This window comes from Galeopterus variegatus, unplaced genomic scaffold (assembly GCF_000696425.1).
Source record: "Galeopterus variegatus unplaced genomic scaffold, G_variegatus-3.0.2 Scaffold11147, whole genome shotgun sequence".
Lineage (NCBI taxonomy): Eukaryota > Metazoa > Chordata > Mammalia > Dermoptera > Cynocephalidae > Galeopterus > Galeopterus variegatus.
Window position 1 is genome coordinate 18,109 of NW_007737258.1, and position 14,108 is coordinate 32,216.

Here is a 14,108-nt window from a genome sequence, read left to right on the forward strand (position 1 = left end):
GTACCCAAGAAACCAAAAGGAAAGAACGCCAAGGGGAAAAAAGGAGGCCATAGACCCTGTCGTTTCAAAGACAGGAGACTGTAGGGGAGAAAAAGTAATATCTTTTCCTCACCCATTGCAAGATTCATGGCTGATACCCATCAGGACAAAAAACCTATTAACAAGAGAAAACCATAACAAATCTATTTAATATAAGTTTTATGTTACACAGGAACCCTCAGAAATGAAGACCTGAAGACCCAGGGTGAACTGTGTATTTTTATGAACAGTCATGCAGAAGTATGATTGGAGGACAAAAGAATATGATCTAATGGCAATAAACTGGAGGAAACTTGGCAAGGCCTGTTTGTTCAGATTCTGCTTGGCCTCCAGGTGGAGGGCAGGGCCCCTCCAGAATGATGGTCTTCTGACATACTTTCAGGAGAGGTAGGTCACAGAATTTTTTTATGGCCTGCTTCAGGGGAGAAAGGTGGGAGGGCAGAGAGTGACCTTCCTGCTTCTGTAATTTTCTCAATTTCCTTCAGCTTAAAATACTCAGTCTTTTGGAGTGTCGTGTTCTGAGCCCCAGCAAGACTAAGAAGTAGTAAATCTTTTTGAGAAAGGCAGAGAACCTGGGCTTTGGTCAGAAATCCAATCTAAAATGGACTTTTTTCACTTCTTCAGATGGCCCTGTTATAACTGTCTCCAGTGATGAGTTCTAGCTTTTCTGCAGTTTCCAGTTCATCTTGCCCTTGGGCCATCAGACAAGCTGGTCAATGACACAGACCAGCAATAAAGCCAAAAAAAGCAGATGTTGTTGGACCAGAAGAAAGGTGCTGGCCAATCAATGGGATTTCCCCACCCAGAGACCACATGACCTTCGAGTGTTAATACTGCCACCATCTAAATGGAGAATAAGAACAGTCACCAAATATGGACTGCATATGACAGAAGTCCCCTTAACCTGTATTTCTTCTTGCTCACCTTGTCCATAAATTTGGGGATACCTACTCCATCATCATAGGAAAGGTTAGATCAGGTCACAGGAAGACCTGCACAGCCTCACCTTCAGATGGCATAACTGGAAAGGCAGTGGTGCACTGGCTGAGCTGGCAGAGGCCATCAGAACTAGTCAATGACAGCTATGATGAGGCAAGAATGCAGATCCAAATTCTGTAATTCAAAACGCCAAATTGCAAAAGAAAAAGGCTCAAGAGCTTGCCAAAAACTAGTTTAAATATACTCTGAATTTTTCTGTAAATAAAAGTAAAACATCCTCTTAAAACCAAACAAAAAGCTCTTGAGGCATTAGAACCGGGAAACAAAAGCAAGAATGTAACGTCCTATCCAATTCCAAAAAAAGGTGATGAAACAAAACCACACTCACACACAAAATCTTTGGATTATTTGGACCTCACTGAAAATGAATGTTTAACTTCTACAGATTGCAGAATCCACTTCCTTATGTTTTAACAAGGAGTCAGGCAGAAGCAGCAAACTTTTCATTCTGTATCACTGATTCTAATAGGAGTCAACTATCTGGACCATACGGTAAGTCTGACTTTTTTCAGTATCACAAATCATTCAGAAAAACTTCTGTAGACTCTGTGGACATTAGTGGATTATTGCTGGCCATATGAAAGAAGCTTATACTTTCAGGATGATTTGAACCAACTCAAATTGGCTTTAAAATAAAGAAACTTACTATTTCACATAACAAGAAATTGGGAAGAAGTGCAGTTCAAGTACTGGCTACTTCAGGAGCTCAACAACGTCACAAGGGATCCTCATTCTTCCTGCCCTCTGTGCTGCCACCCTCAGCACATCGTTTCTGTCCTCAAGATCATCCCCTCATCTAACAACAGGGAGAAATTAGCCATTCTTAATTACCAGGAATGTTCTATGTGACCTTCTCTTGTAGCACTGCCCCAAATTCACAAGCAGTTAGAAAGCTCTTGCGAGAAAAGAGTAGCCTCAGACATAAAGAATTCCTTTATTATAAATAATGAAAGCAGATAAAGCTGGAAAAATAAATATTCTCTTTAAACAAAAAAAATATGGCTGCCCAAAATAACACAATGGCCAGGAGTAAACTTTCTCTTCACACATTAGGACTACATTTGGAAGTCCTTCAACCTGGTAACTTTTTTTTTTTTGGCCGGCTGGCTGGTTACAGGGATCCAAACCCTTGACCTTGGTGTTATAATTGGTGTCATAACACCACACTCTAACCAAAAACCTGGTAACTTTTTATACAGAGTGTTTCATTTTTCCTAGAAACATATTACATTAATGATAATTTGTTTAAATTAATTATATTTATAATAATCATCTTTTTAATATTTAAAAACCATTAGACCACAACTTTGATCATTTGGGGATATTTCCATTTTGACTCATTGAAAAATGTCCATATATTTACATATTCTACTCTTTGGAGTAAGTCACCTCTAGATCTCTTGGATATTTCACCGTTTTCTATGAAAACGTATGTGACTTATAAGTTCTCTAAACTTCAGTATTAAGGAGTAGTTATTTATGATGTCTTTCCATATTTCGTATGTCCTTCTAAATTTGTCATAATAACTTACTTTTTTCAAGTTGAAATCTGATACACTTAAATAACTTTCTTTTTTCCATATTTCTCTCCAGGAGTCTTTGAATTTTTCCAAATAACTTTCTTTTTCAGGTTCTTCCTTCCATATTCCTTCTCCTTTTTTTATGGCTGTTAATTCAGCTTTAAGTAAGTTTCTGTGAATTGTCCAATAGATTTTAGAATCATAATTTAGCCCTTTAACAAGAACAGTTTTGCCAAGGCCTCTTCTCAAAATTTCTTCATTTAGACTCACACTAAAATATCCACCCTTGAATAAAAAATAAAAAAAAAACATAAACCAGTTATTTAAGGAAATTTATTATACCCATATATCCACAAAATCTTTATTTTTCCTTAATCTCAGAGATTTTTTATTTATTATAAGCATATTATTATTACAAATCGTGATTTTTCTTTATGCCCTTTACTCAACCTAACCCTCCCCAAGCCCCTACAACATCTTATTTACCTAAAAATCAGTCAGTCAGCAATTTAATCATCCAGAGAAAAGCCAGAAATTTAAAGCAAAAGGATCTTCAAGAGCTTAAAACAACTACTACTAAATCCAAGAATTTTATTACGAGAAGAGACCCTTGCTCAAAGTCAATAAAGTCTTTTAAACCAGAATTCTCTACAGATTCATGTATCCTAAAGCAAAGAGGCATAGAAGCAATTCATGATAAAAAGTGTTTTTTTGGTTTGTTGGTTGTTTGGAGGAATGGGACACACAAGATAGGAACAATGACAGGAGGCCACAGGAAAAGAAACTAGAGAAAACTAAAGAAACTAAAAGTAGACAAATGCAAAATAAACTGAATCCGGGCTGAACTGCTTAAATTAGGTACGGAATTACAGTCCCTAGGAGGGCACTGGCATATAAATACAATTTTTAAAGACCTGCCTCAAAATAATTAACATAAAAATAGGCCTGGGCCTTGAATCTTCATCCTTCAGGAAAGTTCATTCATACAATACCTCACTTCCTAATGAAACCAGATAAATGGGATTTTCTTTTTTTCTCCACCAACTCACAGTATAAAAGAGATCCTGTTTAGCTATGTCTACAGTCTTTGTGGGATTTTAATATAATAAGATTAATCTTTTGGATGTGTGTGTAGTGGTGGCTGACTGGTAAGGGGATCCAAACCCTTGACCTTACTGTCATAACACCGTGCTCTAACCAACTGAGTTAACTGGCCAGTCCTTAATCTTAACAAAGTATTAATAACTTAATAGCTTCATGAGACAAGTAATTAACAGTTAAATTCTAAAACTGTGAAAATTCCAAGTTTTAAACTAGGAGACGTTTTCTAAGACCATCTAAAGGAACAAAGTAATCTTTAAAAAAAATTTAAGTTAAAAAATTAACATTAAGTAAATAAAATTTGTTCCTTTAAATGCAGTAACTCGAAATTCATGATGATAAGGGGTTAGTAAATAACAGTTATATAGGGTTTATCATATTTTTCTCAATCTTTTAAATTTTGAGTTTATTTCCTTGAGCCAAAATCAGAATAACTAAAATTCAACCTCACACATTAGTAAACTTCAAACAGGAGAAGGAAATTATCACAATATTCCTATAGAATAGTTTGGTCACCTAGAAAGCAATATAAGATGAAGTGTGGGCTCCGAAACCAGGTTCTTCTACTTGGTTACCCTGACCAAGGCAACTATCTTCCCTAAGAGCCCCACCTGTAAATGGAACTAAAAACAACATCATGGGGTGGTTTTCAGGATAAGTTAAATAATATAAGCATAGCACTTAACTCAGTGTCTGCCACATAGCCAATACTCAAAATATACTATTATCATTTTAATCATCAGCACAATCATGTCCGTTTTTTGGTAATTATACTCTTCAACTTAGAGAAACTACTTTTTTTGTAAGGCCTTTGGGATGCTTAATATAATTTTGTATTATTAACTTAATTTTGACCAATTAGTTTTTAATAATTATGATTTTGAAAGAACAGAATATGATCCGGACATGCAAAATCTAATACATTTCATGAGACTTTTTATTAATTCAAAAGCACTTAAGAATTAGTTAAAATTCTAATCATTTTAATATGAAGGTTATTTCTTCATATATTCTTGTTATATAATATAAAGTCCTTTAAAAATAAGAAAACTTAGGGCCGAGCCTGTGGCGCACTCGGGAGAGTGCGGCGCTGGGAGCGCAGCAGCGCTCCCGCCACGGGTTCGGATCCTATACACGGATGACCGGTGCACTCACAGCACTCACTGGCTGAGTGCGGTGCGGCCGGTCTCAAAAAGGACAAAAAAAAAAAAAAGAAAGAAAACTTAGGCTGGCCGGTTAGGTCAATTGGTTACAGCACAGACTTACAACACCAAGGTCATGGTTTCATATCCCTGTACCAGTCAGCCACAAAAAAAAAAAAAAGAAAGAAAGAAAGAAAAATTGCTCTTAATCTAGTCTTAATAACATTGCAATCATTTTATTTTTCTATATTCCCTTTCCAGTAATCATCCACAAAAATACATCTTTAATATAGTTAGAAATCGATAAAGGGCCACAAAAAATATTACATTGTGTAATGTTGAATATACTAATTATTCTGATTTGAGCATCACATATTGCACACAGGTATTAATATTCAATGTGATATTGCACAGACATGTACAATCAATTATGTTTCAATTAAAAATAAATAAGTAAATAAATAAACATTTTACTGTTAAAAAAAGAAATCAGTCTAGATACAATTTTGTATTCTGTATTTTAAAAACTGAAGCCAAACTTTTTCTGTGTTGTTGCAGTCTTCATAATTATAATTTGAATAGCTACATATCATTGAAGTGATTATGGAATTAAAACTATCTGATGGCCCACCAAAAGAAATGTGGAGTGAGGCACATCTAAGGATTCAGAACAATGAAACTCTGTGTTATTCCCAGTTAAATAATGGCTATAACCAATCATAAAGGTAACATCTTGAGATGACCCACCAATGACCAAAAATTGCACATAAAAATGTTCAACATTAGGGCTGGCCAGTTACCTCAATTGGGCAGAGCATGGTGTTGTTAACACCAAGGTCAAGTGTTCAGATCCCCTTACCCACCAGCCACCAAAAAAAAAAAAAATGCTCAACATTCGAGTTCAAGGACATATACTAAGACATACCTATCAACAAGGTATTGGACCAGACTAAGCAATATAGGTATTTACCTTCAGAAAGTGTCCTTTGTAACCTCCAGTTGACAAGCCTCAGTCAACAAGTGGTTTCTAACAATGTAACCTAGGGTCCAGGGTCTCCTAAATGCCCAGGCAATCACCACTGTTAAACAGTCCAAAACAGGAAGTGAGCCAGTCATAACCCTTTGTTGTGAATTTCTGTTGTTGCAGGAGGCAACCAGAAGCCATGAACCATTAAATATTAAACTGCCCTTGAATATACAGGCTAAAAATGTAATAGGGGTCCCAGGGTTGAACTTGCCTCACTCTAATGTTAAAAATCTCTGCCCAAGGAGGAGCCAGGACTTCCACAAACTGCCTGTCCTTGTTTTATGTCATGGGTCAACTACTATGGGGAAGTCTCAATTTGCTACCTATGGACCGTAACCTGTACTAGTTGAGGGGTCAAGGTTTAGCCTGTGTGACAAATCCCTGAAGTCCTGCTGTTGCCCAAAGGTCACATTCTGTCTCAGGCCCAAATGCAAATTTGTCTTCAGAACTGACCAATGAACTATGTCACACAGTCAACCAATTCAAATTGAACAAGCTTATATCCTTCATTTACACGACAGGACCTCAGTGAGAACTTGGGTGGGAAGTTAGGCAGGAATTCTGGCTATATAAGGCAAGACATTTCCTTTCCCTGGTTTGGGGAGCCACTGCTTTAAGAGCGATCCCCCATGTTCTCCTTACTTGCAAGGAATAAATCCTTTTCCTCCTGCACTGGTCTTGAAGGTTTTGTGCTCTCAGAGAGATGGACACCCACAGTGCAGTAACTATCACAAGTGTGATATTATATATCCATGCACAAATAAATGTATCAAGATACTCCTTAAATTAGCAATGTCCAGAGTCATTAATAATTTGAAGGATTTTTTTTCTTAATTTTTTATTTTTATATAATAAACATATATTACATATATAAATAAAACACTAACACACAATTTATATATGAAACACCTAGTTGTCTATTTATAATCACTATTAGTAGAGTTTAAAGAGATAAAAAAATTCAGAGTCCCATTAAATATTCAAAGTTCTAATTAGTAAGTTTAACACAATTTATATATGAAACACCTAGTTGTCTATTTATAATCACTATTAGTAGGGTTTAAAGAGATAAAAAAATTCAGAGTCCCATTAAATATTCAAAGTTCTAATTAGTAAGTTTTTACATATAAATTATAAGAATAAAATATTGCTAGTTATCTCTCCACACTACTTACCTTATTCACTAAAAGGTAGCAAAAGAGCGCTGAATTCTCCTTTCCAAGAAGTTGGAACCATAGTGTTTGGGAAGGTTTTAGCTCTTTTTGTAACCACATCTTCCCAGTTTCAGTGAGTTCTACTCCAGCCAATTTAACCAGTAAAACACCATATGGCTCTTCTAAAAAAGGTTAGGTAGAAAAGAATTTAGCTTAAATAGCACATTGTAAAAGCAAATTCCAAAGTCACTTGGCCCCCGAAAAACAACTGAATATATTATGTTTATTTATAAATACCCAGATGTTCTAAATGTAGGTCCATTTATTCCTATATTCAAATTTTCTTTTAAAACAATACAAGTGTGTAACAGGTGGAGGAATTTCAAAAACCCATTTCAGAATTTTTTTTTTGCAGGTGGCCAGTACGAGGAACCCAACCAAACCTTCACCTTGGTGTTACAAGGCTGCGCTCTAACTAACTGGCCAGCCTCAAAAACCCATTTCAGGGGCCGGCCCGGTGGCGCAGTGCTACAGTGCGCCGCTTGGGAGCGCGGCGCTCCCACCGAGGGTTCGGATCCCACATACAGACCGGTTCCCGCTCACTGGCTGAGCGAGGTGCGGGTGCGACACTGAGGGTTGCGATCCCGTTGCCGGTCCCATTTCAGTAAGCTTCAGAACAGAAAGTGACATCTAACCAATATAACCTGCTTTTTTCAACCTTCCAGACTTACTTCTATACATATATACATAAAGCTATAGACATGTAATTTAATAATATGAGCCGCTACTACCAACAGAACTATAGAAAATGCTTTTTCACTTAACTTATTGAAAATGTTTTCTCATCTCAACAAATATTGATCTACATCAACATTACTATTTTTTATACATTTTGCAAAACTGACTTCCAGACAGGATTTTACCAATTTATTTTCAAAGCAACACAGTATGAAGAAGAGACAACTTTCCAAAAAGGGCTAATGGCTGACAAAAAAAAAAAATTAGTGTGTTTAAAAAAAAATTATACATTTAACATATATTGAGCTCTTAAAAACTGGTTGAAAGCATAAAGTTAAGTTCACCTAATCTCTAGGAAAAAATAATATTTGAATTCAATATGATTTCCTAAAACTAACATTATTTGATAATAGAAAAACATATTCTTTAGGATATGGGCTTCTTGAAAACTGCCCTAGGATCTCAGTTAGAGAAGCATCAAAAGGTGTGAGGATTATGCCTTTAGCAAAAACTTTGTGATAAAGTAAATATACAAATTAGATTAAAGCAGAATATATAATAAAGATTAGATTAATTCGAATCATTGGTACATGAGTTAAGGGAAACCTGAAAATTCTAATGTCTCTCTCCAATCTTTTAATGTTGCCAACCCCACCAACCATCTTCCAATAAAACATTCCATCGTCTTTCAGACCAAAGCATTTGGGACCAAAAACTTGAAGAGGATGGCCCATGAATCTAATTCAATACTGTCAATCAACCATAAGTATTAATGTCCTAAATCTTAAAATTAGAAAATTCCTCATTGAGCATTTAAAATATGATGTGGTCAATAAGAATTTAACAGTAAAACTTCCAGAAAAAAATCTACTAAGTAAGGTAAGTTATCATCATAATATATTTCCACCAAAACATTAAGAGGCTTGTGAAAAAGCAAATGTTACTTTTTGTGTGTGTGTGTATGTGTGGTGGCTGACCAGTATGGGGATTCAGACCCTTGACTCTGGTGTCATCTACACTGTTCCCTAACCAACTGAGCTAACCGACCAGCCCAAATGTTACTTTAAAAGTCTATGATTTCTAATCTCAGATTTTTTTTTAGTTTTGTATATCTATGATGTGAATCCCTCTATCTTCCCAGCCCTTCAATAAATATTTTATGCAAATGTGTTTTTAAAATCTCAATTCATACTGGATGGGAGGACACAGACGATGCTGGAAGGTTAAGAGGAAAGAGCAACACGGGCTCCAGTGGAGGAGGCCAAGAGTACTCTGTCAAAAAGGCAGGACTTGGGTTTTGCAAATGAACAAAAGAAGCAAGGGAAGGAATAGAGCACAGTGTGTCAAGTAGGGGAAAGACCATGGGCACCTGGAAAAACTGCAGACATGAATGAATACTGAAGCAAACCAACACTGAGTTTGTTATGTTTCTGCCTTATGAGATGGGTAGGAAACTTAGTCACTAAATATTTTTAAGGTTTTCAGAAAGATAATACATGATACAAATATTGATTTGCCCTAGAGTTATATACTACTACAAGTGGATTCATGACAATGGGTAACTTCATGAAACACATGATGTTGTGTCACATGGGCTTCATCTGACATATGTCAAAAACATTATATTTTACCATCAGGGATAAGAGAAGCTCTGAATAATTTCCTAACTACTCTGAAGGTTTTGTGTGTAGGTTCATGTCCATTTTGTTTGTCACTATACACTGAGACTGTAGCAATAGTGCAGGCATTCATTAAATATCTGTTGAAGGATTAAAGTGCCTACAATTTTTAAGAGGTGTGTGTGTGACTCCTCATTTAGACAGACAAAACAAAAAATTGTGAAGGGGAGAGGTTTCACAGAATAGTCGTGAGGAAGGAATCTGGGAAATCTTATAATTGTCTTATTTGATGGTGCTGGGACCCACAGATTAGAACTAGAAACAGATCACAGCTTTCCACAGCAATATATGTTCTACAACACCACACAGCCTCTACTATGAGGTAGTCATTTGAACTAAACCCTTTTGGGAAGAATGGCCTCAACTGTTAGGGCCTGAATCTTGGCCCTCTTTACCATAAAGTCAAAATTTCATTCTACAATATATGCCAGGGAGTAAAACTAGTGAAAGGAATATAAGGAACTTAAATTAATAGCTATTTTTAAATCAAGATTATGCTCTAGCATCTTATATCATTCAAAATGTTGCTTGGCCAGCAACTTCCTAGCTCTAAAAACATTTTATAGGTAAGTAGGTTTCATTTCTGAAAGTGCAAAATAATCTCTATCACATGAGCAATTTATGTCAGTCATAAAAAAGGTATTAGCACTATCATTACATTTGTAGTGGATGAGTCTCATTTGAAAGGTTTAACACATATGTCCATCTGTTTCTTTACCTTTTACATATGGAGTTCTGAACTGAATAGCACAAAAACTGTTTTCTAGCTTTGATTTCATCAATTATCAGCTAGAAGACTGTATACATGGCATTTAAACTCAATAGGCAATAAAAATAAGTGGAGAAGAAAAAGTAAGGTGGAAATTAAGGCTTTCTGAGGTTCTTTCAGCTCCAAAATTTTGTTTCTAGGTACCAAATTACCTAAACACATTATTATTTGATGTGAAACCCATTAATAATAATAAGCATATATGCATATGATGATTACAGTGCTACAGGATTGCACAACTTCAGGAAGCAGATTCCTGTTGAATATCATACCCAAAGTCCTGCAATGCACGGCCTGGACAACCACAGGTGGCGACCTTGCTGTCTAACCTCTAAAGAGTCATTACTGTTTCAAATGGGAGAGATTTAAATTACTACAACAAAAAAGAAGTTAAAGGACTTAAGAAGTGTAAATATTGCTTAGATCTGAAATAGCCAAAAAAAAAACAAACCTAGGTAATCTCTCTTTAAGGAGCAACATTCACTCAAATTGTCTAAGTTCTCTTTGGTTTGTTAAAATAATCAATCATGTCAAGTACGTTTTGGGGAAAAAAAATCAATGTTATTCCTTTACAGTTATATCTCATTGGACAGAGTGATATTCATTCATCTGGGGGTAAAAATATTAAGAATCCCTTTCTTCATATAAATAAAATAATATTAATAAGATCCTTAAATAGAACTAAATTCATTCAACAAATCTTACCAAGCCTCTATTGGCTAATAAGTATTTTTCTAGGGACAGTGAATATCAAGATAAATAAGAAAAGGTCCCTGCCCACCAGGGGCTCACAGTTTAGTGGGGGATATAAACCCAAATACTTAATAATTATAGGAAAAGGTGAATAACTACTGTAATTGCAGTGTGTATAAATTGCTGCAGGGCACAGTAAAGAAAAAGGCTAATTCTGCTTGGGAGTTAAGGAAACTTCACAAAAGAGCTGACAGTTGAGCTGGATACAAAAGCATCAGCTGGAGTTCAGTACGGCCAAGACAGGAACCAAGACACTGAAGGTGGAATCATGCCCAGGCACGTGAGAATGCATATAAGCAGCATATATATAAGCATCTATAAGGTCTATGTAGCTGGGGTCTTTAGGGTGGAGCAGGGAGAAAGGGGATTTGCAGCAGGAAAGATCTGGCTCTTGCCCACCCCTCTAATCTCTTTTGGTACCTCTCACCCCCTTGCTCTCTGTGCCTTAGCCATATAAGCCTTCATATTCTTTATCAAAAGAGTCAAGCTTATTCCCACCTATGCTCCTCCTAGCTGGCCCGCTCTAATTCTTTGGGTGTCTGATTAAATAGTAATTCTTCAATGAGGCCTCTTCTGACTACTTTATCTGTGTAGATTCCTCTACTCCTCACATGACCTCTAATAATTCTCTACCCTAGCACCCTGCTCCTTTTCTTCGTAGATCTTAGGACAATTTTTCATTTGTTCATTGTCCTTCTTCCACCTAGACTGTAAGCTGCAAGGGTTAGTGGCATCTTGTTAGTTTCACTCAGCATTGTATAGTTAGCTTAGGCCTTACACCACAATATGTGGTCAACATCTGCAGAATGAATGATTGAATGCCTGAATAAAAGACTGAGCAGTTGAATAAAAAAAAGAAGGGAAGGAAGAATGAAAACCTGGAGCCAATTAAATAATTCTTTGCATATAAGGCCAAGAATTCAGACTTTCTCTCATAGACAATGGAGGGTTACTAGGAATTAAAATAACATTTTTTGCCATTTTATAAATAAGATCTATTAAAAGAACACTATAGGACTGGGTGGTTAGCTCAGTTCGTTAGAGCATGGTGCTGATAACACCAAGGTCCAGAGTCTGATCCCTGTATAGGCCACCAAAAATAAATAAATAAATAATTTTAAAATGCATTAAAGAAAAAAAGAGAACACTATAATAGTTATTTAGTCTTATTATTCTTGCACCTTACTTACTTCTCAATGAAGATATAATAGGTAAAGTAATAGGAATATGTTCAATTTCTAAACCATTCTCAGTTATTCGGTGCAATCGTCCACGCAGTTTAACATTTCTTCTTATAAATTCTACTGGAATTTCTGAAGAGCTTGTAAATTTTGATGTCTGTTGATTTACAAGGAGAAAAATATAACCTTTTATTATTATTTTCATTTCAAAATTAAAATTGTCAAATTATTTTTAAACATTAATGAGATGTAATCATCAAAAAATTTTAATTTGTTTCTTAATTTTATATTAATACTTTAATATGATTTAATCAAAAGTATTTATAGGAACATTATTCAGAACTCATAATTCACTGTTTTGCTATTTCAAGCTATTGTATAGAGAACATTAAAAGACTCCTCACTTCTAAAAGCTTATAACCTCAGAATATGACACAATTCATCGAAGGGCAGTAATTATGTATCTGTGCCTGGAACCACACATATCTGGTTAAACAAGCACTATCCTATTCTATATATGTACAATCTATTCATGCAGGTACTGCCAGAAAAACCTAAACAAAGCTGCATTAAATTAAATTAGAATCTTAACCATCAAGATTTTTTTATCTTGTAGGAGAAAAAGGCAAATTTTTTACAAAAAGAAGAGAAAAGGTCAACATTAGGAATTTACTTTAATCTCTAACACCTAGGTAATGCCCTAGGGTTAGTCAACTTTATGCCTCTTTCTTCCACATTAACAATACTACAAGCTTCGTTCATAATCGTGACTAATTAAGAGTCTCACATAACAGAACAATAAATTAGTACCCAACTTCCTACAACAGTAAAGTCGAACTAGCCCTAGGGTTAGTCAACTTTATGCCTCTTTCTTCCACATTAACAATACTACAAGCTTCGTTCATAATCGTGACTAATTCAGAGTCTCACATAACAGAACAATAAATTAGTACCCAACTTCCTACAACAGTAAAGTCGAACTGAACATTTTTTAAAAATAAGAATAAAGTATCAGACAGATCCAGAATGTGGAATATACTATGGGATAAATGACTTAGTTTTTCTAAAAAATCAATGGTATGGGGATAAAAAGCTGTGGGGGGTTTATAGAACGAGACTTAAGATGTAACTAACAAATATATTAAATGGACCATTCAAATCCTAATTTGAACAGATAATCTATTTTAAAAAAATACCATTGTGACAATTAAGAAAATCTAGATATGGACTGGGTATTACATAATACTAAGAGATTACTGTTAAAGTTATTAGATGTAATAATATCATAGGACAAACAGACATCATGAATCTTGGTGCAATGAAGTAGAAGGTACACACCATCATTATGCTGAATCTAATAAGGACACAGACATACCCAGACTAAGGGGCGTACTACAAGACAAATGGCTTGGACTCCAAAAATCATGAGAGATAAAAATTTTTGAAAAAGTGAGGGTAATATTCTAGATTAAAGAAGACTAACAAAATATAACAACCAACACTGCATAATCCTTGACTGAATATTGGATTGGGAAAAAAATAATGATAAAGGACATTTTTGAGAAAATAAATCTGGATATGAACTGTATTTCAGATAATACTATTGCAGAAATGTTAAATTTATGAGATGTGATAATATTAATGTGGTTATGTAGGAAAATATTCTTATTCTTAGGAAGTACACTATGAAGTATTTATGGATAAAGTTTCATGATATCTGCAACTTGCTTTCAAATGGTTTCACAGAGAGAGAGCATGCACAACTGTGGCAAAATGTTATCAACTGGTTAATCTAGATGAAAGGCAAATAAATGTTACAAAATTTTTCAGAAGAAAAAGGAGAAAAAAACATTCTAGATTTGTCAGTATTTACTCAAGAATATGGAATATGCAGAATGTAAACAAAAGAGAGAAGAAATCCTGAATCAAACCACAAAGAGTGGGCCGGCCCGGTGGCGCACTGCTACAGTGCGCCGCTTGGGAAGCGCGGCAGCGCTCCCGCCGAG

At 35.4% G+C, this 14,108-nt stretch overlaps 1 protein-coding gene across 2 annotated transcripts in view; it reads right to left on the minus strand.

Moving 5' to 3' along the window:
* Nucleotides 1–1,948: 1,948 nt before the first annotated feature.
* The window catches only part of LOC103610439 (chromosome unknown open reading frame, human C3orf33), a 24,912-nt gene continuing 12,752 nt past the window's right edge, over nt 1,949–14,108 (minus strand). The window contains exons 2-4 of one of the 2 annotated variants that reach the window (XM_008594612.1): nt 12,112–12,259; nt 7,004–7,164; nt 1,949–2,843 (exon numbers count right to left, since the gene is read on the minus strand). In XM_008594612.1, coding sequence (XP_008592834.1) covers nt 2,448–2,843; nt 7,004–7,164; nt 12,112–12,259 — 705 coding nt within the window. In that variant the 3' untranslated portion in view covers nt 1,949–2,447. Of the gene's footprint in view, nt 2,844–7,003; nt 7,165–12,111; nt 12,875–14,108 lie in introns of those variants that run through there. The other variant, XM_008594611.1, reaches the window with a different exon arrangement.